Source organism: Bos mutus, chromosome 14 (assembly GCF_027580195.1).
Source record: "Bos mutus isolate GX-2022 chromosome 14, NWIPB_WYAK_1.1, whole genome shotgun sequence".
In the NCBI taxonomy this organism is placed as follows: domain Eukaryota; kingdom Metazoa; phylum Chordata; class Mammalia; order Artiodactyla; family Bovidae; genus Bos; species Bos mutus.
Window position 1 is genome coordinate 55,160,629 of NC_091630.1, and position 26,176 is coordinate 55,186,804.

Genomic DNA, 26,176 nt, shown 5'->3' on the forward strand with positions numbered 1-26,176 from the left:
ATGAGATGGTTGGATAGCATCATGGACTCAGTGGACATGAATTTGAGCAAACTCTAGGAGATAGTGGAGGACAGAGGAGCCTGGCATGTTGCAGTCCATGGAGTCACATAGTCAGACATGACTTAGCAACTGAGCAACAGAGTGCAGTGGGCATGTAGAGCGTGACTGCTGTGCCTACTGTGTGCTGGATGTTGAGTTGGATTCTTGGGGAGGCAGTGAGATAAATTAAGAGTTAGTTAGACAAAGTCTTTACCCTCCAGAATTCACTGGCTAATAATGGAGGGTGTCATCCCCTCTGACTCTCAACATTAACTCAGAAATGGGACTTGGAGCCAGGACATGTCTGGTCACCCAAGAGATGTAACTCAGATCATCTGGGGAAAGAGTGGCAAATTCCAATTTCATGCCCTTCACCTTGGAAGTTTAGACCTATCTAGGGTGTGATGGTCTTAGGGTAGATCGGGTAGGGACAGGCCACATGAGATTCCTGTCCATGCAGAGATTGGAGAGAGAAGCCTAGCACAAGAGTTGAGGACAGAATGTATAAGGAAAAGCAGGCAGTGTGTCCTATCTTAGAGAGGGCACAAACCCAGAACAGGGAACCAGTGTGCCCAGGTCTGAAACCCAGCTTGGCCATTTACTCACAGTGTGATCTTGGGCATTCTTAACCACTCTATGTTTCAGTTTCCCCATTTGTAAAAATGAGATAAAGACAACATCTTTTTCTTACAGTTGTGGTAAGGACTTAAAGAATTTAATGAGCTAAGGGCTCGGAACAGTGTCAAAGTGTGAGTTGTCACTACAGCTGTCACTGTGTTGTAGTCCGGACTGAGGGGTGGTCAGGACTCGGGTGCTAAGCTTAGTCCCTTCCCTGTAGAGGCCACAAAATCAACAGTCTCTCAGCCACCATGACCACCACTTCCCAGTGAAGGTAGTAACCTGGGGAGTAAATGATCTCGTCCATCCAAGCAGGGAGGTGTTCCAGACATTTGAGTGTAATCATTATGACCGAGCAGGAAATATACAGCTTCTCCTCCTCCCAGACTTTGTTTACTGTTACCCACTGTTTACCGTTTACCAAAAGAAGACCTCCAACAGAGATGCTCTTCCTCAAACCCAGCAGGACCCCAGAGGACCTTCCCAGGACAGGCCCTCCCCCATATCCTCTGTTCTAGCTCTTCTCTGAAGCACCTAGGTAACAGTATTTGATGCACATTTCCTGAGCTGTTCTGCAGATGTGAAAAACCCTTCCCTCTTCAACAGACGGAAGATGTTAACTACTGAGCACGTAGCCCCAGACCTCCTGGAACCTAAGGACTGACAATGTGAACCCCTGTGACACCACCCTGTGACCTCACCATCAGTCAATCAGAGAACTGTGCAGGAGCTGCCCAAGTACCCTGCGACACCACCCTTCTCCCCACCTGACTTTTTCTGTTTGTTTTAATTATTTTATCAATTTTAATTGGAGGACAATTACTTTAAAATATTGTGGTGGTTTTTGCCGTACATCAACATGAATCAGCCACAGGTGTACATGTGTCCCCATCCTGACCTCCCCTCCATCTCCCTCCCCATCCCTTCCCTCTGGGTTGTACCAGAGCACTGGTTTGGGGTGCCCTGTTTCATGCATCAAACTTGCACAGGTCATCTATTTTACATATGGTAATATACATGTTTCAATGCCCACCTGCCTTTTAAAAACGCTTTGCTGAAAGCCTCTGGGGAGCTCAGGGCCTTTTAGGCATCAGCCGCCGGTCTCCTTGCAGGACCCTGCAGTAACCCTTTCTCGGCTCCAAACTCCAAGGTTTCCGTTTGTTTGGCCTCACTGTATCAGGCGCACGAACTTGCGTTAGTACTCCTTCCCCACACTTCTCCAGAATTTAGCTGTCCTTCTGCAGATTCAGCGTCAGTTCTGGCCTCATCTTCTCACCTGAGCCCCCATATCAGCCTGCTGATGGCTTTTAGTCCCTCTTCTCTGCTAATTCCATGATCCTTACAAAACTCAGATCATAACTGTGTTTAACTATGTCTGGTGGGAAAATACGAATGAAAACAAAAATAGCGTATGGCTGTCCTACCATCAGGCTTATGATTAAAACCGCATCAAAGACAGACAACTCATGGTAAAGGAGATCAGATTTGTGGTCACCAGAGGCAGTGGGTAGGAGGAGGGAAAATTGGATGAAGGTGGTCAAGAGGTACAAACTCTCAGTTACAAGATAAGTAAGGGGACTTCCCTGGTGCTCTGGGGGCTGAGACTCCATGCTCCAGATGCAGGGGGCCTGAGTTCCATCCCTGGTCAGGGAACTAGATCGCACAGGCCACAACCAAGAGTTCTCACGCCATAGCTAAGACCTGGCGCAGGTGAAGAAATAAAATATCTTTTCAAAAAGATAAATTAAGTTCTAGGGATATAATGTACAAAATGATTGATAGAATTAAAACTGCTCATGTTATATGTGAAAGTTGTTAAGAGAGTATGTCTTCAGAGTTCTCATTACACGGAACCAAGGTTTTTCTATTTCTTTAATTTTGTATTTATATGAAATGAGGGATGTTCACTAAATGTATGTGATAATCATTTCATCCTTATGTAAGTCAAATCATTATATTGTACACCTTGTCTGTGCTCAGTCGCTCAGTCATGTCCGATTCTTTGTGACCCCATGGTCTGTAGCCTGCTAGGCTCCTCTTGCCTGGAACTGTCCAGGCAAGAATACTGGAGTGAGTTGCCATGCCCTCCTTCAAGGGATCTTCCCAACCCCGGGATCAAACCCACATCTCCTGCCCCTCCTGCACTGCAGGAGGATTCTTTCCCCACTGAGCCACCTCAGAAGCATTATGTCAATTATAACTCAAGAGAAAAAAAGTGAAGTCTGCTAATATCAAGCACTTTTAATGGGTCTGAGAGGGATATTCTCACACACCCAAAATGGGAGTGAGGTCATTTTGGAGGGTCTCTAGGCAGTGATTGAAACTTAAGTTGCACAGTCCTCTGACCCAGCAGCTACAGGACCCCACATCTACCCAGAGGAACATTCCCATGAGAACGAAGGAGGCACATCAAAAAGATTCATTGAGCCCTGCTTAAAACAGAGAAAAAAAGCTCAGAAAAAAATCTAGCAGTCCATCAGAAGATAAATGGCTGCACTGTGATATATCCACTTTCTGGAACATGACACAGCACTGAAAACATGAGCTACACCTACATTACCAACATCAAAGGAGCTTACATAAAGACAGATTAACTATGTCTGTCCCCCTTCAAATTCATATGTTGACGTCCTAACCCCCAGTATCTCAGACTGTGACTATATTTGGAGATAGCATCTTTAAGGAGGTTATTAAGATATTGACCAAACAGTCAGTCAGTTAAGTTCAGTCGCTCAGTCACGTCCGACTCTTTGCGACCCCATGAATCGCAGCACGCCAGGCCTCCCTGTCCATCACCAACTCCCGCAGTTCACTCAGACTCATGTCCATCGAGTCAGTGATGCCATCCAGCCATCTCATCCTCTGTCGTCCCCTTCTCCTCCTGCCCCCAATCCCTCCCAGCATCAGAGTCTTTTCCAATGAGTCAACTCTTCGCATGAGGTGGCCAAAGTACTGGAGTTTCAGCTTTAGCATCATTCCTTCCAAAGAAATCCCAGGGCTGATCTCCTTCAGAATGGACTAGTTGGATCTCCTTGCAGTCCAAGGGACTCTCAAGAGTCTTCTCCAACACCACAGTTCAAAAGCATCAATTCTTCGACACTCAGCCTTCTTCACAGTCCAACTCTCACATTCATACATGACCACTGGAAAAACCATAGCCTTGACCAGACATCTTTGTTGGCAAAGTAATGTCTCTGCTTTTCAATATGCTATCTAGGTTTGTTCTAACTTTCCTTCATGGCTGCAGTCACCATCTGCAGTGATTTTGGAGCCCAGAAAAAGGTGGGCCCTAAGCCAATATGACTAGTGTCCTTATAAGAAGAGGAAATTAGGATACAGATAAAGATGCATGAAGGGAAACCCAGTGAAGACACAGAGAGAGGATAGCCATTTACAAGCCGAGGAGAGAGGCCTCAGAAGGCACCAACCTGCAGACACCTTAACCTTGGACTTGTAGCCTCCATACTGTGAGAGAATAACTTTCTATTGTTTAAGGCAGTGGTCCCCAACCTTTTTGGCACCAGGGACCGGTTTCATGGAAGACAGTTTTTCTATGGAACAGGGTGGCAGGAGGAGATGGTTTCAGAATGATTCCAGCACATTACATTTATTTTGCATTTTATTTCTATTATTACATTGTGATATATAGGGTCTTCCCAGGTGTCACTAGTGGTGAAGAACCCACCTGCCTGTGCAAGTAGATGTAAGAGACACAGGTTCAATCCCTGGGTCAGGAAGATGCCCTGGAGGAGGGTCCAGCAACCCACCCCAGTATTCTTGCCTGGAGAATCCCATGGACAAAAGAGCCTGGTGGACTACAGTCGATGAGGCCGCAGAGAGATGGACACAACAGAGCAAGTGAACACGCTACCTTATAATATATATGATGAAATAATTATATAATTCACCATAATACAAAACCAGAGGGAACTCTGAGCTTGTTTTCCTGCAGTTAGATGTTACCATCCGGGGATGATGGAAGAGCAATAGGGAGAAGCTGTAAATGCAGATGAAATTTCACTCTCTTGCCTGGTGCTCACCTCCTGCTGTGTGGCCCGGTTCCCAATAGGCCATGGACCAGTATTTTGGCCTTGGACCAGTACTGGACCAATACTGGGTCAGGGACCCCTGATTTAAGGCACCTGGTCCATTCTAGACTGCGGTACTTTGTCACAGCAGCCCTATCGAACTAGACCACACAATACACAATATTAGATATTTTCTCTGGGTGCGTATAGCTATGTGTAATGTATGGAAAGCCTCTTGATGAAAGTGAAAGAGGAGAGTGAAAAAGTTGGCTTAAAGCTCAACATTCAGAAAACGAAGATCATGGCATCTGGTCCCATCACATCATGGAAAATAGATGGGGAAACAGTGTCAGACTTTATTTTGGGAGGCTCCAAAATCACTGCAGATGGTGACTGCAGCCATGAAATTAAAAGACACTCCTTGGAAGAAAAGTTAGGACAAACCTAGATAGCATGTTGAAAAGCAGAGACATTACTTTGCCAACAAAGGTCCATCTATTCAAGGCTATGGTTTTTCCAGTGGTCATGTATGGATGTGAGAGTTGGACTGTGAAGAAAGCTGAGTGTCGAAGAATTGATGCTCTTGAACTGTGGTGTTGGAGAAGACTTTTGAGAGTCCCTTGGACTGCAAGGAGATCCAATCAGTCCATTCTGAAGGAGATCAGCCCTGGGATTTCTTTGGAAGGAATGATGCTAAAGCTGAAACTCCAGTACTTTGGCCACCTCATGGGAAGAGTTGACTCATTGGAAAAGACTCTGATGCTGGGAGGGATTGGGGGCAGGACGAGAAGGGGACGACAGGATGAGATGGCTGGATGGCATCACTGACTCGATGGACATGAGTCTGAGTGAACTGCGGGAGTTGGTGATGGACAGGGAGGCCTGGTGTGCTCCGATTCATGGGGTTGCAAAGAGTCGGACACGACTGAGCAACTGAACTGAACTGAACTGAATGTACAGAAAAGAGAATAGAAAGGCCCACCCCAGTCCAACCCCTCCTGTAGGGAGGCATAGAGATTGAGATTGGGGACTTGAGGTTGAAAAGGTAAAATAAGGCTTTACTGATTATAATAACAAAGTACTTGCACATTATTTGTATATCCATTTAAAAAGCCCTCACTCGTGGTCTTCTATTGACAGCATACACTGTACTTCCCCACCTGCAACCAGCCATCTGTAGAACTTCATTCCCACTCTCACCCCGGAACCTTTCACACCAATTTGCCACACCAGAATATCCCACCCCTCCACAGCCTCCACACCTCTGTCTGTCTTGTTTTTCCCCCCTCTGTAAGCCTGGGCTGCTGATTCTCATCCTTCGGAGCCCAGCTCAGCTGTCACTCACAGTAGAAACAGGTTGCTAGAAGTCTTACTTGGCAGATTTTCCCAAGGCCCTGTTCTCTGTCTTTTTCCTTTTATGTCTTTATTTATTTTCATACTCCCAGTGCCCAATCAGTGCCTGTGGCCAAGTAAATGCTCAATAAATGGTTCCAAATGCATCGATGATAGCAACATTTTCTAGCAGGTTGCTTTTTCCTCCAATGTGTCTCAAAGGTCCCACATTCATTCTGTGTGAATTAACAGACTCCCTCAAGACCAGAACTGTAATCACGACACGACCAAGGGGCAAGCCTTCTACTGCTTCTTTCATACAATGGGGATAACAGTATTTCTGAGCTAGCCAAGCCGCATTTACTTTCAATTTTGGTGAAATCAGCTGAGAATGTATTACAATTTATTTTATTCAAGTTCTGTGCCTATAAAGGTCTTCAATTACTTAACTCACAATGCATGCATGCTCAATCGTGTCTGACTCTTTGCGAGCCCATGGACTGTAGCCCGGCAGGCTCCTCTGTCCATGGGATTTTCCAGGCAAAACACTGGGGTGGGTTGACATTCCCTTCTCCTGGGGTTCTTCCTGACCCAAGGATCGAAACTGAGTCTCCTGCACTGCAGGCAGATTCTTTACCATCTGAGCTACCAGGGTTACCCGAAATAGCCCCCATATCAAAAATGCCTCTTGAGCTCTAACTGGAAGGCTCTGCTAACCCAGACCTTACCTCTTCATTGGCTTGGGTGAGCATTCTCTCTCCAGATTGGAGGATGTGTGTTTCACGTGCATTGCATTATAGGAAGTGTGAGTGTAGTCATTTTCGTCGCTGTAGTCAGGACCGAGCAACGTCCGGGCCCACGTCCCCATGTCATAAGGAGGAAGAGTGCCTCCAAATTCAGATGGCAAAAATTCAGGGTGTATTAGCTGGTGGAGGCTGTTTAAGTTGTTTCCGTGCAGGAAAATCTGGAAAGAAAAAATAATAAGCGAGAAAAAATATCCAAAACATATGATCGAGCACTTAGTCTAATACACAGTCTAGCAGTGACAAAGTAGATGTGTTGTTGGTGATCATGAAGTTTAAAGAGGCATTCAATTTTGTGTCTGTGGCTTAGTCTTCATAAAATGTTAATTTATTGCTCAGAAAAGGGGCTGAATTAATAGTCCTTAAAAATGAAGTTCGTGAATAAATTGGGTATTTTTGGCCATGGTCCAAATTTATACATATAGTCATCTCTTAATTATCCCTGCAGATGAAAAGAGTAGGAATGTAGACCCTCCAAATCCCTAATCATGCTTCATGCACACCACATTGCACTGTTCTTTTCCTTAAGCTTCCTCTAGACCCTCCTCAATGTTCTCCATCCTTCCCAGGCCTACATCTAGTGGCAAAGGCTTCCTCAATCTGCCCCAGTGACACCTGCCCACTTGACTCTCCCCGATTCTCCAAATTAACTGTTCATTGTGAGATGACTTCTAAGTTTTTCTGATTTGTTCATTGATGTCTTTCTCCCCCATAGGAGAGGGCTTCTCTGTTGGCTCAATCATGAAGAATCTGCTTGCCAATGCAGGAAACACCGGTTCCATTCCTGGGTCTGGAAGATCCCCTGGAGAAGGAAATGGCAGCTCACTCCAGTGGTCTTGCTGGGGTGATCCCATGGATAGAGGAACCTGGTGGGCTACAGTCTATAGGATGGCAAAATAGCTGGACATGACTAAGCAACTCAATAATGAAACAACCCCCTTAGGAAGAGCAGGATGCTCAGGAAAGGGACCTTTTTTTTTTTTTTTTTAACCCTTTTAATACTCTCCTAGCTCCCAGGGTGGTGTGGGCACAAGGAAAAATCTCAGTCACTTATCTCAGTCACTTCTTAAGCAATGGACTTGGAAACTGACCTGGGAATTTATTGTGAGATGTTTTTGCAACAGTTTTCTATTTCTGTCTGGATTTGCCAATACCCTCAACAAACAAGTTTGCATCTTTGAAGCATATAATGGATGGTAATGTAATTAGTCATAGGGGAGAAAACACCCCCAAATAACATTTTGAAACAAATCCATAAAGTGGATAAGCCACAAGTCGATAATTACCATTGCCTGTAATTTAGGAATTGACTCCTGAAAGTTTATTCAAAGTGCATCTGTATAATGACATCGATTCCCACACTTCTTCATGTTGCAGGCTCAATGCACATTAATTGTTCCTGAGTACAGGGTCATCAATTATACACACACATGCACACACTTAACCATGAAGAAATGTATGAATAAATGTGATTTTTAAAATATGTACATATAGTATAATAATATATCATGTAAGTGTTACATTACACTGTTACTACAGGCATCCCTTGCCTATTGTGCTTTGCTGCGCTTAACAGATATTACACTTTTTGTAAGCCAAAAGTTTGTGGCAACCTTATATCAAACAAGTCTATTGGTGCCCTTTTTCTAAAGTGTTAGCAAACCTTGTGTCTCTATGTCACATTTTGATAATTCTCTTAATATTTCAAACTCATTCATTATTATTATATTAGTCATGGTGATCTGTGATCAGTGATCTTTGATATAACTATTATAATTTTTGTTGTTGTTTTGTACTTTTAATTAAAGTATGAACATTTTTTAGACATACTATTGCACACTTAATAGACTACAGTATAGTGTAAATGTAACTTTTTTATACACTGGGAAACAGAAAAAAAAACATACATGTGATTTGCTTTTTCATGATGCTTGCTTTTTTCCTGTGGTCTGGAACGTAACTCACAACATGTCTGAAGGGTGTATATTATTAGTATAATGTACTATATAAGTATATAATAAATATTTGCTTTTTATAAAATAAAATTTAGGCTACACTCTGCAGCATATGAGACCTTAGTTCCCTGATCAGGTATCAAACCTGCGGCCCCTGCATTGGAAGGCAGAGCCTTACTCCCTACCTTGCCCTGTTGTACTGAATTTTAACTTGTGATGTAATGACATCATTTACTATGGTTTTTCCTGTGGTCATGTACGGATGTGAGAGTTGGACTGTGAAGGCTGAGTGCCGAGGAATTGATGCTTTTGAATTGTGGTGTTGGAGAAGACTCTTGAGAGTCCCTTGGACTGCAAGGAGATCCAACCAGTCCATTCTGAAGGAGATCAGCCCTGGGATTTCTTTGGAAGGAATGATGCTAAAGCTGAAACTCCAGTACTTTGGCCACCTCATGTGAAGAGTTGACTCATTGGAAAAGACTCTGATGCTGGGAGGGATTGGGGGCAGGAGGAGAAGGGGACGACAGAGGATGAGATGGCTGGATGGCATCACTGACTCGATGGACGTGAGTCTGAGTGAACTCCGGGAGTTGGTGATGGACAGGGAGGCCTGGCGTGCTGCGATTCATGGGGTCACAAATAGTTGGACACGACTGAGTGACTGAACCGAACCGAACCAAATTGAAAGAGGAAGGAGACAAGAAGCTAAGCACTAAAATTCTTCACAAGAATACTGTAGCACTTCAGGAAACAATGTACATTTTCTGACACTGGATGGTTGAGTATGACTGAATTTTAAAAAGAATTTTTTTTTAAGAGATTCACATATTCTGGCTTTTGCAGAATGTCTCAGTAGAGGAATTATAGTATTTGAAATGTGGAAAAGCTGTAGCTAAACACTGGTCCTGGTAGCCACGTACCCACCCAAAACTTCCAGTTCTCAGAGGAAAAGGCACGTTGTTGAAACTGGCCCTCTCTCTGGGGGTCATGTGAGGTGGACGAACTCATCAGGTAGGAAGCGGAATCCCCATTTGTCAGATTCTGTTCTGCACCCAGAGAACCAGGAAGCCCCTTCCTTCAGTGGCAGAGCACACATGCTGGTTGCCTTGTGGGAGGAAATGCCGTGGCTCCTTCCTGAGTAGAAGATGAGGCCACTGGGAAGCACGATGCCATGTTGGGAACCGTATAAGGCACTTCTCGGCTCTTATCACCATCCTGAGCCCCAGACAGATCTCAGAATGTCCTAGAATGCCTCTGCCTCCTGAGGCTGGCCAATTCTAGTCCCGGGTTCCACACTCATTTGCGGACAGGAGAATTACCCTGCCTCCTATACCCTATGGCAATGTTTCCTAATGATCTGGAAACAGCTGAGCTTTAGGAGTTTGGAACCCTGCAGAGTGTGTATATGTGGCAGGGATCCCCCACGTTATCATTCCCCTCTGAGTACTCTGAGCTCTTCCCAGCATAGAGTTCCTGGGACATAGAGGCTTATATCCGAGCTAAGCTGCTTTACTTGTGTCTGAATCTTTGAGACCCTTTGGACCGTAGCCTGCCAGGTTCCTTTGTCCACGGGATTCTCCACTCAAGAATACTGGAGTGAGTTGCCATGCCCTCTCTCAGGGGATCATCCTAACCCAGGGATTGAACCCATGTCTCTTGCGTCGCCTGCACTGGCAGACAGATTCTTCATCACTAGCGCCACCTGGGAAGCCCAGCAGCCTATATAAGGTGCTGTAAGACTGACTCTTGTTCCCTTAAAAGGTGGTGCCCCTGAGCTAGGTGATAGCTGAAATCAGAACTCTTATAAGAAAAGAGAGCTAAATAGGAAAGATAAATGAGTGTTCCGGAGTCTCTCCTACAAGAATGACTTTATGCTGTGTGTCCCATAAAATTACCCCAGCCACTCTGTGATGTGGGTGTTAGTTTTTCCATTTTATAAATGAGGAAACAGAGATTCAGAGAGGTTAAAGAATGCTGGGTTTCTCAGCTAATCAGAATGCCAGGGGGGAAAAAATCTGCTGGAGGATGCTGGCTTCCCAAATGTCATCAGCTGATGCAATCAACATTTTAAAAGCCTTTTTCCTGTGAGCATTATTATTTCTAAAGAAGAATGCATTCCCGGCCTCAAGGGTGATGGAGCTGGCAGCTATGACCCAAGAGTCATGAGGGAAAAGGCAAACCATCAACATTCTTCATAGAGATAACACATTCGCAGGACAAAACGTAAGTTCTTAAAATATTCGGTGAACAGGAAGCTGTTTGACCTGGCATCTCCGACAAGCATTTACTGTAAAAGGGGCATCTGGCATTTGCATGCCTTCAACGCTTCCTTTGGTTTGTCACCGGGACTCTAAACTAACCCAGTGCCACTAAATTATTGATTAAATCCAGGCCATTTGCAAAACTCCAGCTGAGGCTCAAAAGCTCAGGGACTGCAGAAAAGCCAAAAAAAAAAAAAAAAAAAACAACAACCATAGTGAAAAATAAAGACAGAGGGAGACTGAGTGGAGGGGCTCTGCAGTTGTCCCTCTGAACCTCCCCTTGTTGGGTTTTGCTTTCATTACCCGTTTCCTGGTCTTGTCTTTAAGGAATGGCTTGATGAGCGTGTACAGGGCATGAATGTACCAGGGCTGGTTGACAAAATGGACTCCTCCAAAGCGGGCAGGAAAGCTGTCCTGGGTGGAAAGAGAGAAACACACAGTGATCAGCACGCATCACAGGTTAGATGGGCCTAGCAGGACCGCCTCCTAGAGGGCCTGCTGCTTCTCAGGAATTGAAACATCAGCGAATGGTGGAAGAGAGGGGAAACACACCTACCTCCCGTTTGTTAAGGTTCCCTCTGTTCCATCGTGTCTCTGTTCCCCTGCAGCTCCACAACTCTCATGCATCAGGCCTGTCATTTCTGAGTCACAATCATGTGACCACTGACACTGCACTGGGACATTTGCACTGGATGGTGAAGGGGCTGGGATTCTCTGTGACATCAGAGAACCCAGGCTTCAGTTCTCACGAGCCCTACAAGATGGCTCGGTTTACCCTCAATCTCTGCTTTCCAGCTCTAGCCCTGCCCGGTGAGGGATCATGACCATAACTAAACCTTCTGGGTGATGGAGGCTGTGTAGGAAGCAGGTGGAAAAGGATTTCAAAGGCTGTTCACAGTTGGGGCTCCCTGAAGTCCTTCAAAGTCTGACAATGTTCAATATTTGTGGCTTCTTTTTCACCGATTTCAGAACTAGCTCCTTATTTCATCCCGGGACTCACCCTCCCCCAGTAGGTTCCAGGGACAGACACATGCTCACTGATGGGCTAGCAGACTCCTCTAACTGAGATCCTCTTTTTTTGCAGATGAACACGTGAAGGGTGTATATTATTAGTATAATGTACTATAGAAATATATAATAAATATTTGTTTTTATAAAGTAAAATTTAGTTTTTTTAATATAGGAAATATAAATACTTTTTAAAATGTTTCTAATTTCAGAATCCAGCTCAGGGCATAAGCTTAGAAACTGAGAAGTTGCTCTGGGTGCTAATTAGACCCGCAGAACAAAGGACCTTGACCATGAACCCTGAGCTAGTCCCATAGCACCAGGTTCTGTGCTCCTGAGGGAGGGCTTCCGAAGATTGCATTCTCTGTTGTTAATGGAATTAAAAAGAAGGAACATCTAACGTGATTCGAATTGCCAAACATTATGGCTGTCAATTTTACGGCAACAAGCATCTTTGTAGAATGTTAGCAAGACGGAGTGAAAGCAGAAGTCGCCTATCTGAGCTAACAGTTCAGGCCGCTGGCTGCTCCTTGCAGTGTATGAAATGCCCTGTGTGGATCTTTTTTAGTAACAAGGAAAGAGAGTTATTAACTTTTTTCAGAACCCTTTGAGTCTATAGGCTCCCTGGGAATTTTCTACACTGAGACCTAGTTTCCAATGTAAGTACATGGAACTGTGCTTAAAGGTTGACCTTTAAAAAAACTTAACAATAATTTTGCCTCTATCTAGACAAACAATAATTTTGCCTCTATTTCTAGACATTTTACGGGCTTCCCAGGTGGCACAAGTGGTAAAGGACCCGCCTGCCAGTGCAGGAGACACAAGAGACGTGGGTTTGATCCCTGGGTCAGGAAGATCCCCTGCAGGAGGGCACGGCAACACACTCCAGTGTTCTTGCCTGGAGAATCTCAAGGACAGAGGAGCCTGGCAGGCTGCAGTCCATTGGGGCACAAAGATTTAGACATGACTGAAGCAACTTAGCTCGCACATAAGCCTCCAGAGTTGACACGACTGAAGTGACTTAGCATACACTCAGACATTTTACAGAGTACAAAGTAGTATTTTGAAGCTTAAACTAGACAATTTCAATTAAAGTTCTTCGTTCTGCGGGTCTTTGTGTATTTTTTGTTTCATTTATTCTATCTTTTGAAAACTTAATGAAACCACCAAGTAAGGGTGGAAAGATGTTTATACCCATTTGTACATTTGTCAAGAGTTCACACTATTTCAAGTGCAAATTCAGAAAGGTGAAAGTTATTAATAAGATTTTCTTTTCTCTTTTAGGTGCGGCTTGGGATCTAAAAATTCACTGGTTTCTTAAAAAGAAAGACCTTTCCCAGAAGTTTTTTCTTTGCAATGAGTTCTAAGCAATAACCTCAGTCTTTTGGGGCCTCTTGAGCTTGTTAATTCAGAACTAAAAATAACTGTAATTCATTGTCTTACATGCTACATGTGGGTTCTGGGGCTGTAGAAGCAGAATGAAAGCAAAGGGTTTATCTGTAAGCCAGGGTTTTAGAATCTTTTCCAGTTGTGAAAGGAAGCAGAATCCTATGGTCCTTGCCCCACCCACCAGGTCCTCTGTCTGCCTTTTGTTTGTGGAAAACTTCAGTAAAAAAATACGTTTAATCAGAGAAGTGAGAAATGTGGAAACAAAGGAAAACAGTGCAAGGAGACTAAGTAATAATAATATGGTCATGAAACATAGTCAAGGACCTTTAGTTCTTTCTCCAGGGCTGTAGATAATATTCTGGGCCACATCCTGTGAGCTGTCTTGTAGATACTCAAACATCAGATGGAGAAGTTAACTACATGATGACCAGACTGTACCCAGGACATGAGCTGCCACCATTCCGAGAACTGGCCACAAAGAAATGGAACAATTGGACCCTGGAACTGAAGATTAACTCTACCTAAAACAACCAAGATGATGCTGGTCAGACCACCCATGATCAATTTGAAGACGACTGTCAGAGCTGACTGCTATTTCTGCATGTAGCCCCCCTCCTCCTGTCGATAAAAGCTCTTGCCTCACTGGGTGCCACTGGTGGGAGTGGGAGGAGTAGGCTTTTGGATGAATGTCCGTTACCCTCCCCTCCAGTTGTCAGCATCTGAAATAAAGCAAACTTTCCTTTCTACCAACCTGGCCTGTTTATTGGCTTTTGAGCAGTGAGCAGCCAAACTACACACATTCCTTCGGTAAGAATACGGCCAGTAAGAAGGTTTTTATTTCTCTTGAGAATCTATTTATTAAATTTCTAGTTTGGTAAAATGGAAGAAAACCCCTATAAATAATACTGCAGAGGCACTAGGTAAAATCTCAAAGAAAATATTAACCTTTAAAAAAAATCTAGAGAGTCTTAATTTTAGTCTATGGAAACTCAGTTCTCGAAGACAGCAACACTGTCTTCAGAAGAGACTGAAAGATAAAACAGAGCTGAGACCTGCCAGTTGTCTGTCTGTGATTCATCCTGGTTTTGAGTCTACTATCTTAAAGGTGTAGGATTTTATTGAGGTTGGCTTCTCATTCAGATTGGCAAAGAAATATGTATAGTAATGCATGTAAAATCCTATGCTTTGATTTTGAGATTTTGACACAGGCTTATTTTTCTTCAGGTCCCTTCTATAAAATTCAGATGAAGGCCCTTCTGTACAATAAGTGTGCTCAGTCACTCAGTCGTGTCCGACTCTTTGCGACCCCATGGACTGTCACCCACCAGGCTCCTCTGTTCATGGGATTGTCCAGGCAAGAATACTGGAGTGGGTTGCCATTTCCTCCTCCAGGGGAGTCTTCCTGACTCAGGGATCAAACCTATTTCTCTTGTGTCTCCTGCATTGGCAGGAGTTCTTTACCTGGAGTGGGTTCTTTGCCACTAGAGCCACCTGGAAAGCCCATTTGTGTAATAAGGTCAATATGCAAAGGTCCCTAGTATCCTTGACTGAGCCTGGCTGCATTATTCGTAATGGGGTGAGTGTGTGTGTGTGTGTGTGTGTGTGTATTATGCACAGGGAAAGGTGAGGGAAGAAAAAAATTAACAAACACAACCATCTTTTATGCAATGCCCATCATTGTTACTCATTTTGCCTAATCTCACCAGCAAACCACAGATAAAGGAGAAATAGTCTGTCCCACAAATGTCTCCCAGGACCCCAGGGGATCCACCATCCTCACAGAGGTGCATTTCGTAGGGGCTGGAGCAGATTTATCTCAAGACAGTAAACTTTGATACTATGACCGTATAACATTTTGTTTTTTGAGTTCTTGGCAACTAAACTCTATGCTCCAAAAACATACTCCAGGTTCAAGAAAATGGTGTCAACCATTAGATTCTTGGGAAAAAGGAGCAGTTTTGGCCCCTTGCTGTTAGGGAACTCATGATTTGTGAATTTTAAAATTTCTTTTGCAGGTGTGCTTGTCGTCATCCACATAGCATGATTTCCTCTATCTCTGGTTACGCATTTTAAGTATCTTGTAACACCATGAGATTTCTGGTCTCAAACACTTCTCAATCTATGCCTATGTGTTAGGATAACCCAACTGGCACAACAACAACAACAAAAAAATGGCATTAATTTTTGTGTATTTATCGTAAAAATATAATATTTCAAATTATAAATATATTCAAATCATAAAACTTATCTTTCCCTCAGTTTATTTTAAATTAATTCATTTCCTTATTACAAAAAATTTACCCATTCTAGAAAAGTAATAGATTTAAAAAGCATTAATGAAAAAATTAGAAAATACAAAAAGAAAGAAGAAACGAAGAAACACCTACCATCCCACTGCAAAAGTCATACTGTTACTGTTTTCTAATATTCAGACAGCCTATGTTATGCTTTAGTAACACACACCGCCTGCTCTTTATCACTGAAAACTGTGAAGCTGTATTTGTCCCTCACAGGAAATGTCCCTGTGGGGTCGGCAGGAGCTGGCTGGATTTGCTCAGCCCGGGACGCAGCCTCCCTGGGTGCGTTAGCACTGCTCACCACACTGCGGGAAACCACGTGGGGATCACACCTTTGCTCTTAAGGCTGGTGGCCAGAAGTGACATGCTTCAGCTGTCACAGGCCAAAAACGTGCCTGCGTCCTAGGGAATCAATAAGTAGAATTCTACCTCTGGCTGGTAAAGACCACAAGCATTAATGAACAGCACTAATGATTACCCAAGCTCTCCTTTCCCTCCCTTCACTTCCTTCATTATTTATTTATTTATTACTTATTTGGCTGCACTGGGTCTCAGTGGCAGCATGTGGGATCTTCAATCTTCATCTACATGCAGAATCTTTAGTTGTGACAAGTGACATCAAGTTCCCTGACCAGGGATCAAACTCGGGCCCCCTGAATTGGGAGTGTGGAATCTTAGCCCCTGGGCCACCAGGGAAGTCCCCTTCTTTCTTTCTAAATGGGATAATATTTTTTTACATTGGACTTAATTGATGGCCTACTTGATGCTTGTGAAATAATACCAGATAATCAGTATCAAATAATAAAAATTAGAGTTTACAGAATAGACGGGAAAAACATAAAATTGCCTTTCTTTAGTGTCTTTAATTTTTCACTCAAAATCAGTTTAGACCTTGCACCTCTTCAATTTAGCACGTACATATGATTGTATGCCTATAGGACAAACACTGGATTGTATTCCTTAAAGCACTTGGTGGAAATCGTCATTGTCATGGCTTTCTAGGATTTTGACTCCTTTTCCCACTTTCTCTGGCTAAGCTCTAGTTACACCCTAAGTTGCTGAGGTCAGGTTTGTGTTCCTTGGTGTCCTTTTTTAATATTTATAGTCATGCCTCTCTAGCATTTTTCTTCAGAATTGTAGTGACACAAGAGGTAGCTTGGCGTGCTATCACTATAATCAATCCTTCTTCTAGCCTTTAAGTCACACAAATACATGTTCACACTGGACAAAGTAGCAAGCATTTCTTTCAAACCAGTCCCCAAGGCATTCTAACTCCACATTCAAAGAGTGCTACCTCGAAATCCCTCTTAAATGGAACACTGATTCAATGAATGACGTGAAAATCTGAGGTCAGGATTCCCTCTTGGCTTTTTGAAAACTCAGAGAAGGCTAGTCTCATCCATCTACCTTATTTCCCTTTATCAGATAAATAGCATCACCTCTGAGTGTTATTAAAATAAGTATCTGATACCAGAAAGAGTAGAAAGTAGAGTAACACTGACTTGAAGGAAGCAGGTGCCAGTGACCAAAAAAGTGATGGAGTAATAAGAAATAGGTTTGAACATGTAGGAAAAAAAGTTTTTAAGAATTTGGGAAAGTTAGTGAGTGGGATAAATTCAACTAGGAAAGAGGAGACAGAGGAGGGTCTACTGTACATTCTATTGTGGATTAAGTATTAGAGATGGGTTTGTTTTTATTGTGGAAAATAAGAGGGTGAATCAGAGTCACAGCAACATGGGCGAGGCATGACTCTTTCAATGAAGTGCCAGGTATGTGGGCCAAGGGAAGATAAGGTAAGTAAGTGTTAGTCACTGAGTCATGTCTGACTCTTTGTGACACTACTGACTGTAGCCTGCCAGGCTCCTCTCTCCATGGAATTCTCCAAGCAAGATTACTGGAGTGGGTTGCCGTGCCCTCCTCCAGGGGATCTTCCTGATCCAGAATGAGGGCCAGGGGAACGACCAGTGAACTCAGGACTGAGGTTAACTAAAGAATCAAGGTCAACTCCCTGGAAGGAATTCCCAGGGAGACAATAACTGATAATGCCCTGTTTGATGGATTAAAGGGTAACAAGAGAGATCCTTGTGGTGATGAAAATGTTCTATCACTGGACTGTGTCCTTGTCAATATACTGGTTGCTCTATAGCTCTGTCGTTCTGCAAGATGTTGCCAGTGGGGAAAACTAAATAAAGGTTATATGGGATGTCTCTGTATTATCTCTTAGAACTGCATGTAGGTCTACAATTACTTCAAAACAAAAATTTTTAATGTGATTACTGTGAATATTTCAAACTCCCCCAAATAGTAGTCGCCATTTTCTTAAGCATAGTAGAAACATTGCTAAGGCTGACCTTTTCTGCTTTATGTGAAATGTTAAACAAAAAATATGAGAGTTGGGCCATAAAGAAGCAGGAGTGCTGAAGAACTGATGCTTTTGAATTGTGGTGTTGGAGAAGGCTCTTGAGAGTCCCTTGAATTGTAAAGAGATCAGACCAGTCAGTCCTAAAGGAAATCTCAACCTTGACTATTCATTGGAAGGACTGATGCTGAAGCTGAAGCTCCAATACTGTGGTCTCTGATGAGAAGAATAGACTCATCAGGTCTTGAAAAGACCCTGATGCTGGGAAAGATTGAAGGGAAAAAGAGAAGGAGGATGAGATGGTTAGATAGCATCACTGACTCAATGGACATGAGTGAGCAAATTCCAGGAAAGAGTGAAGGACAGAGGAGCCTGGCATGCTGCAGTTGATTGGGTTGCAAAGAATCAGACACGACTGAGCGACTGAGAAAGAACAATACAGAAGCACATTCTGAGAGGCTCTTCTTAATTTTCTTTGGGAGTCTGGGACAGCATTAAGTGATTCTTGCAATCCATCAGAAAAACCCTTCATGTTTAAATGGGCACTTTATTTTCACACTGGCACTCTTTAAGCATCACTCAGATCTCATGTTTGATCAGGATTGAGGAGCAATATCGTAGAGGCAAACTGTTTCCTCTCTATTTCTTTGACGTTCAGATACAGATGTTACAGGTGGTAGTTGGCCGAGTTTCCTGCTGGATAATGAAGTACTTGCTCCTGTGACTGGCTAAAATTTGAAATGCCTGCAGGCTAACATACTTTCAACAGGGTTTAAGACATGTGTGACCTCAACATCATGGTGCCCTGAGAGGCTTGGGGAGCTCTGCTCACTCTGTCTGCCCTCTCTCCCATCCTCCTCCTTCTACTGCTCTTACGTGGAAATTGGAATAGGACCACTCAAATTCACAAATACCCTCCCAACATCTATTAAAATTCCTCTGAAACCCAAAGACAAAGAAGAAAAGAGAGATGATGAGCATGTTAGCTGTCTTTTAGAGTGTCTGCCTCTTCCCCTTTGGTAGCTCTGAGCATCTCCTTTCATTCATAAAACTGCACGTATGGGTCTGCGAGCACCACAAAGAAACGAGCGTGTAGTTAGGATTTATCTCTTCAGTACGTGCATGTCCTACTAATGATGCCCATTTCCCACATCAAAGCAGACAGATAAAAACATTTTGAGCAGCATAAATGGGCTTCACTGATGCAAGAGAGCCTTCTAAAAATGCTATATTTCATGGCGATGGGTTTCTATTACACCACGTGGTACTCATTAGTGTGAAAGTCACATATCCACCTATTTGCAAGGAAACGGAGAACTTATGCCATAGCAGCTACACACCAAATGCTTTACCTACATCAGTTGCAAGTAGGAGAGAGAACAGAGCATACTTATTGAGGAAACCACTGAGCAATAGCTCCCACTGACTATGAACAATGAATTTTCTTTGAATATATGTTTCTGGAGATGGAAATGGCAATGCACTCCAGTATTCTTGCCTGGAAAATTCCATGGACAGTCCATGGGGATTGCAAAAGAGTCAGACATGACTTAGCGACTAAACAACAGAAACCAAAAATGTTCCTGGAAGGCGTCATTGATTTCTGAGAAGCTGTACCAACTCAGTGTTCTCTTGGTGGTAGGAAGGGCTTGGGCTCTTTATGCAGGTTCAGAGCAGGACATGTGAGAGATTGAAATTCTTTCTCTGCAGATCCTAGAACCATTATAATCTTGTGGCAATTATTCTAAACAGACTAGGCAAAATTGGCCTCTGTCACACCAGCCCAGAGCAGCAGATCAAGCTCAGAAACTTCCCTGGCTACAACCGATGCCATGTTCCTTGCTGTTCTTTTCAATTCAATTCGATCCTGCTCAACAGTTCACCGGCAGACACTGAGCTCCTCTTATGAGTGAAATGCAAGGGTACAGGAGTACAGACCTACTCCTGTCTCTAATTCATCTATCGTCCAGTGGGAGAGACAGGGAAATAGAGACACTTCGTGTGAGAGAAAGACACAGAACTCAGAGGTTAGCTGCTGTGGTTTATGGTAGTTTCCCGTGTCTGTGTGCTCAATCACTCAGTTGTGTCCAGCTCTCCATGGCCTTATGGACTGTGCCCACCAGGCTCCTCTGTCCATGGGATTGGCCAGGCAAGAATACTGGAGTGGGTTGCCGTTTCCTGCCTCAGGGATCTTCCTAACCCAGGGATTGAACCTGGGTCTGCTGCATTGGCAGGTAGATTCTTTACCACTAGTGCCACCTGGGAAGCCCTATTGTAGTTTCCTGGAACAGAGCTAATAAACAGCATAGAAAGCCAGAGGCGGAGATCAGGGAAGGCTGAAAATCCTGCAGATGCCAAATAAGAAAGCTTTCTATAAAGAGCTAACCAAAGATTTGGTGATTAATAAATGTATGTGACTATGTTTGAGAGTCTTCAAGGGTTTATCTGCCACCAGGAATCCCTATGTTTTTCCTAGCCCCACTGTTTCCTATGAATGAGCTTGAATAGATAATCTCTATTTCAAGAATTAAAAAAATAATAATAATTTAAAGGAAGGAAAGAAGGGAGGAAGGAAGAAAGGAAATTAGATTAAAAATTATCTATCTTGTGGTATGTGCCTATCAAATTTTTGCCAAGACAACAGAAAATGTGACTAAAATTTAAAGAGTATTCCAAGACAACAAAAATGTGACTAAAATGTAAACAGTGTTCAAGAGGGAGGGGATATATATGTGTCATTGTGGCTGATTCATGTTCTTGTATGGCAGAGCCAACATAATATTGTAAAGCAATCTTCTTCCAATTAAAAAATAAATTAAAAAAATAACGAGTATGATATGAGATAAGATATATAAAAATTTCCTGATAGATACTAAGTGCTCAATTTTTAGCTCAAGGCTATGGTTTTTCCTGTGGTCATGTATGGATGTGAGAGTTGGACTGTGAAGAAAGCTGAGCGCCCAAGAATTGATGCTTTTGAACTGTGGTGTTGGAGAAGACTCTTGAGAGTCCCTTGGACTGCAAGGAGATCCAACCAGTCCATTCTGAAGGAGATCAGCCCTGGGATTTCTTTGGAAGGAATGATGCTAAAGCTGAAAATCCAGTACTTTGGCCACCTCACGCGAAGAGTTGACTCATTGGAAAAGACTCTGATGCTGGGAGGGATTGGGGGCAGGAGGAGAAGGGGACGACAGAGGATGAGATGGCTGGATGGCATCACTGACTCGATAGACGTAAGTCTGAGTGAACTCCGGGAGTTGGTGATGGACAGGGAGGCGTGTTGCGATTCATGGGGTTGCAAAGAGTCGGACACGACTGAGCGACTGATCTGATCTGATCTGATCTGAAAGTACCTTTATTGATGTTAATGTTTTCTCTTAAATTACAATATATCTATTAAGACTTTAATATCTTAGTGCACTTACTTATTACAAGAGTAGTTACAGACCAAAGAGATTTGTGTCATCAAAAGTAGAACATCTGCCAAAAGGTTACCCTAATTTCTACCTCACAGGTGGTAGACAAGTTTTTAGAAAATCAACTATATATTTTTTTACTTCGTATTTAATAGAGCTCCAAATAAGAGGACTGCATTCTTCCTGGGTTCTGGCAATCTCATTGCTGGCCAGGCAAGGTGTCCAAGGAGGCGACTGTCCTCAAGGAGGTGATCGTTGGGAGAAGAGAAGGGGCAGACAGCACACCCATCCAGCCTGGCCAGTCTGCATCAGCAGAGCTGAGCTCAACCAAGTTAGCCAGTCAGTTCAGTCACTCAGTCGTGTCCGACTCTTTGGGACCCTATGGATTGCAGCATGCCAGGCTTGCCTGTCCATCACCAACTCCCAGAACTCACTCAAACTCATGTCCATTGAGTCGGTGATGCCATCCAACCATATCATCCTCTGTCATCCCCTTCTCCTCCCGACTTCAATCTTTCCCAGCATCAGGGTCTTTTCCAATCAGTCAGTTCATCACATCAGGTGGCCAAAGTATTGGAGCTTCAACATCAGCATGTGTTTCCAGTGAATATTCAGGACTGATTTCCTTTAGGATTGACTCACTGTATCTTCTTGCAGTCCAAGGGACTCTCAAGAGTCTTCTCCAACACAGTTCAAAACATCAATTCTTTGGTGCTCAGCTTTCTTTATAGTCCAACTCTCACATCCATACATGACTACTGGAAAAACTGTAGCTTTGACTGAATGGACCTTTGTCAGTAAAGTCAAGTCTCTGCTCTTTAATATGCTGTTTAGGCTGGCCATAGCTTTTCTTCCAAGTAGTAAGCATCTTTTAATTTCATGGCTGCAGTTACCATCTGCAGTGATTTTTGAACCCCTCAAAATAAAGTCTGGCACTGACTCCATTGTTTCCCCATCTATTTCCCATGAAGTGATGGGACCAGATTCCATGATCTTGTTTTTTGAATACTGAGTTTTAAGCCAACTTTTTCACTTTTTTCTTTCACTTTCATCAAGAGGCTGTTTAGTTCTTCTTCCCTTTCTGCTATAAGGGTGGTGTCATTTCTCCCATCAGGAAGCTTCCATAAGCCTCTCATCCTTCTCCATCAGAGGGCAGACAGAATGAAAACCACAATCACAGAAAACTAACCAAACTGATCACATGAATCACAGCCTTGTCCAACTCAATGAAACTGAGCCATGTTGGGTAGGGCCACCCAAGACAAAGAGGTCTTGGTGGAGAGTTCTGACAAAGCGTGGTCCCCTGGAGAGGGGAATGGCAAACCACTTCAGTATTCTTGCCTTGAGAACCCCATGGACAGTAGGAAAAGGGAAAAAGATATGATACTGAAAAGATGAACTCCCCAGGTCAGTAGTTGCCCAGTATGCTACTGGAGAAGAGTAGAGAAATAGCTCCAGAAAGAATGAAGAGAGCTCAACCAAAGGAAACTTAATTTGCCATAAAAATCACTACTGCTCCTCTAACCACAGTGACCTTTAAAAGGGCTTATATTTGACTATTAAACAGTAAATACATTGTGATAAGAACCCAATACTTCATCTTCATGTTTCCCTTGGGGCCCTTATGTGGTAAATAGATGATACTGACTCATTATTTTAAAGCCAATTCATGAAGAAATCTAGATTGCTTGAATGACTGATTTGTCCAAGAAATCAATGCCAGAGGGTATGATTTTCTTCACCCTTTAGTCCTGAGACTCACAAAACTATGATGTCTCTTAAATAAAGCAGCATGGTGGAAGGAACACAGAGGTCATTCAAAGCAAATCTTTTGGCAAATTTTCAACTTTTAACCACACAAATAAATTTGGTCTGTAACCAAGCTTGTAATATGTGTAACAAGATATTAAAGTCTTAGTAGATAAATTCTAATTTAAGGGAAAACATTAAAATCAACAAAGATAATGATAGCTAAAAATTGAGCACTTAGTATCTGCCAGGAAATTTTATACATGTTATCTCATATTATACTCTTTACAATCTTATGTAAGTATAATATTAATATATGTATCTATATTATCCCAATTTTACAGATGAGGAAGCATAGTCTTATTAGAGTAGTTAAAAACTTGCCCAAGTTGACACATCAAGTAAGAGACTGAATGAATATGAATCCAGGACTGTCAGTTCCTATAGTTGAAGCTTGTATCTCCTACCGTATTTTCACATAAACTATATGTCAGCAAAATTTGGACTGGCGTTAATCTTCATAGGGGTTTTAAAGCTGCATAAGCTTACTAACTGAGATAAAACAAACATTTCAAAGTATAAACTTCAAATCCTAATTAAAATTCCTTAATCTTGCATTAGCTGTGAGCACTTCACATGATCTTTACAAGAGGACGGTTCTCATGGTCTGAAAGCTTTGTCATGTAAAGAGTTACAGTTGTCATTAGAACAAAATGAACAAGCATTTCTAATGAACACTCTGGAAGTTTTAAAGCTAAACCAGACTGGTTCTGCCTTATTAGGGAGCATTGTACTAGCACAGTTATAATTTTAACACAGTCTCATTCTGTAGGAGATGTGAGTCAGCTGGAAATTTTCTTGTGTTTGAACACACTTTATTTTCTAATCACTAAATACACAGCACTTTTCCATATCAAAAACTACCAATAACTCATCTCAGAAATAAACAGTAGGAAGGATTCTATTAAGACAAAACCACAACATTTGTTTGTGGTATGCTCCTTCCTCCTTGTGATGGAGTTGGTGGAGCTCATCAGTACCCTGATCTCCTCCTGGGAGCTTGGCTAAACTACATTTCCCAGCCCTACCTGTTACAAGATGAAGAATATGACTACGTTCTGGAGACTGGAATGTAGGTGGACGTAAGATTCACCACTTTCAGACTCAAATTATATGTGACTCTTCCATGTTCTTTTTCTCTCTTGCATGTGACTGGAAATGAAGGACTCTGACACCCTGGAAGACTGGGGAGCCCCAGAATGCACAAAGCCCCAACCCATGAGCTCCTTGTGCAAGGAGAATCCATGCTCAGGAAAGCTGCCTAACCAGGAACAGCAGGTAAAAACTAAACTTTCATTCTCTTAGTAAAACCAAGTGCACCTATGTTTGTCTGAGGTTAGGAGAGAGCAGAATCTTTTCTTTAAATGGGACCATGTTAAGCCCTGATTTGGTGTCGTCTTAAGAGCAGGGCGCCAGTGATGTCAGAACCCATGGAGATAACTAGTAGATCACTGTGGACTGAATGAGTCAGGTGGCACCTGAACAAAGCCCAGGTCTCATTTCACACACTCAGAGAGGACTGCTTTTTACTGCCTGTATATGAGGGCCACTTTGCTCAGTAAACAAACAAAAAACAAACCTTGAACGTGGAGGGTAAATCATTGATCTGGGGGAATTTTCTTTTCTTTGAAAAACTAGCTCATACACTTCTTTTTTAAGCTCATCTGTCTGCCACGCAGAATGGGCCCTATTTCATCTTGTAGCCACTTACTCCACTATCTGAAGGAAATTCTTGCTAAATCCTACCACAGCTGCAACTACCCAAATGGTGCCGTGAAGTTCAGCATTCGATTTAAGCATCTCTAGAGATCATGTATTCACATTTTTATGATTCATAAAGACATCCACAAAAGAGTTTTGGCAGTTATACAGACTTTACAAGAGTTTTATACACTTGTTTATATGTTGCATTAGCCTGAATGCCATTTTAAGAGCACAACTTAAAAATCACAATCAGCTTTCTAGTAAATGTAACCATTATAAAAAATTGAGTGATTTTTACCATGGAGGAAGCAGCTTACAGAGACAGGTTTTTTTTTTTTTTTTGTCTTAATTGAATTTGTTACAACATTGTATCTGTTCTATGTTTTGGTTTTTTGGCCCTGGCCCCAAGGCATGTGGGATCTTAATTCCGTGATCAAGGATTGAACCTTCATCTCCTGCATTGGAAGGCAAAGTCTTAACCACTGGACCACCAGGGAAGTCCCAGGGATAGTTAAAAAAAAAATGATCCCAGAGAAAATAACATCTCACTAATAGGACCTGTTAGATTTAAAATTCTACAGCTCGTGCTTTTAACTCAACTGTGAGAATCTTCAGGAATTTAAGGGTCAAGTGAGAGAGGATTATTACTGATAAAATTAGATATTTCCTACCTCCATCATTATAAAATACCTTGGGGGAAATGGCTTTCCTGTTTTTTTATTAGTAACACAAATTCTTACAAGGATTTTATAGTTTATACCAGCAAAACCCACTATATTTATTGAAAATTACACCAATAAGATATTCTATTTCAGATTAGAGGCTTCCAGAGGCTCCTATTATCTTCAAGAAAATTCTTTTAATGATATCATACACACATACATACATACACAGCTGCAGGATGATGTCATCAGGGATCATCTGACCTTTATGGAGCGTCTCAGTCAGCCCCAAAGGGATTAAATAGTTGTGTTTTTTGGTTTGTTTTGACCATGCTCCATGGCACTGTGGGATTTTAGCCCCCTGACCAGGGATCAGACCTGCACCCCCTGTATTAGAAGCACAGAGTCTTAACCACGGACTGTCAGGGAAGTCCTAGAATGTGTCTTTTTGTATCAGCACAATTCAAATTTGCTGTCCTCATCACAGGCCCTCCTT

General features: G+C 42.7%; 1 protein-coding gene across 1 annotated transcript in view; it reads right to left on the minus strand.

The window, feature by feature from the left end:
- Positions 1–26,176, minus strand: part of CLVS1 (clavesin 1) — a 158,208-nt gene that overhangs the window by 24,837 nt on the left and 107,195 nt on the right. Inside the window, exons 3-4 of the mRNA XM_070382354.1 lie at positions 11,340–11,450; positions 6,746–6,981 (exon numbers count right to left, since the gene is read on the minus strand). Of these exons, the coding sequence (XP_070238455.1) occupies positions 6,746–6,981; positions 11,340–11,450 (347 nt within the window). The remainder of the gene's footprint in view (positions 1–6,745; positions 6,982–11,339; positions 11,451–26,176) is intronic.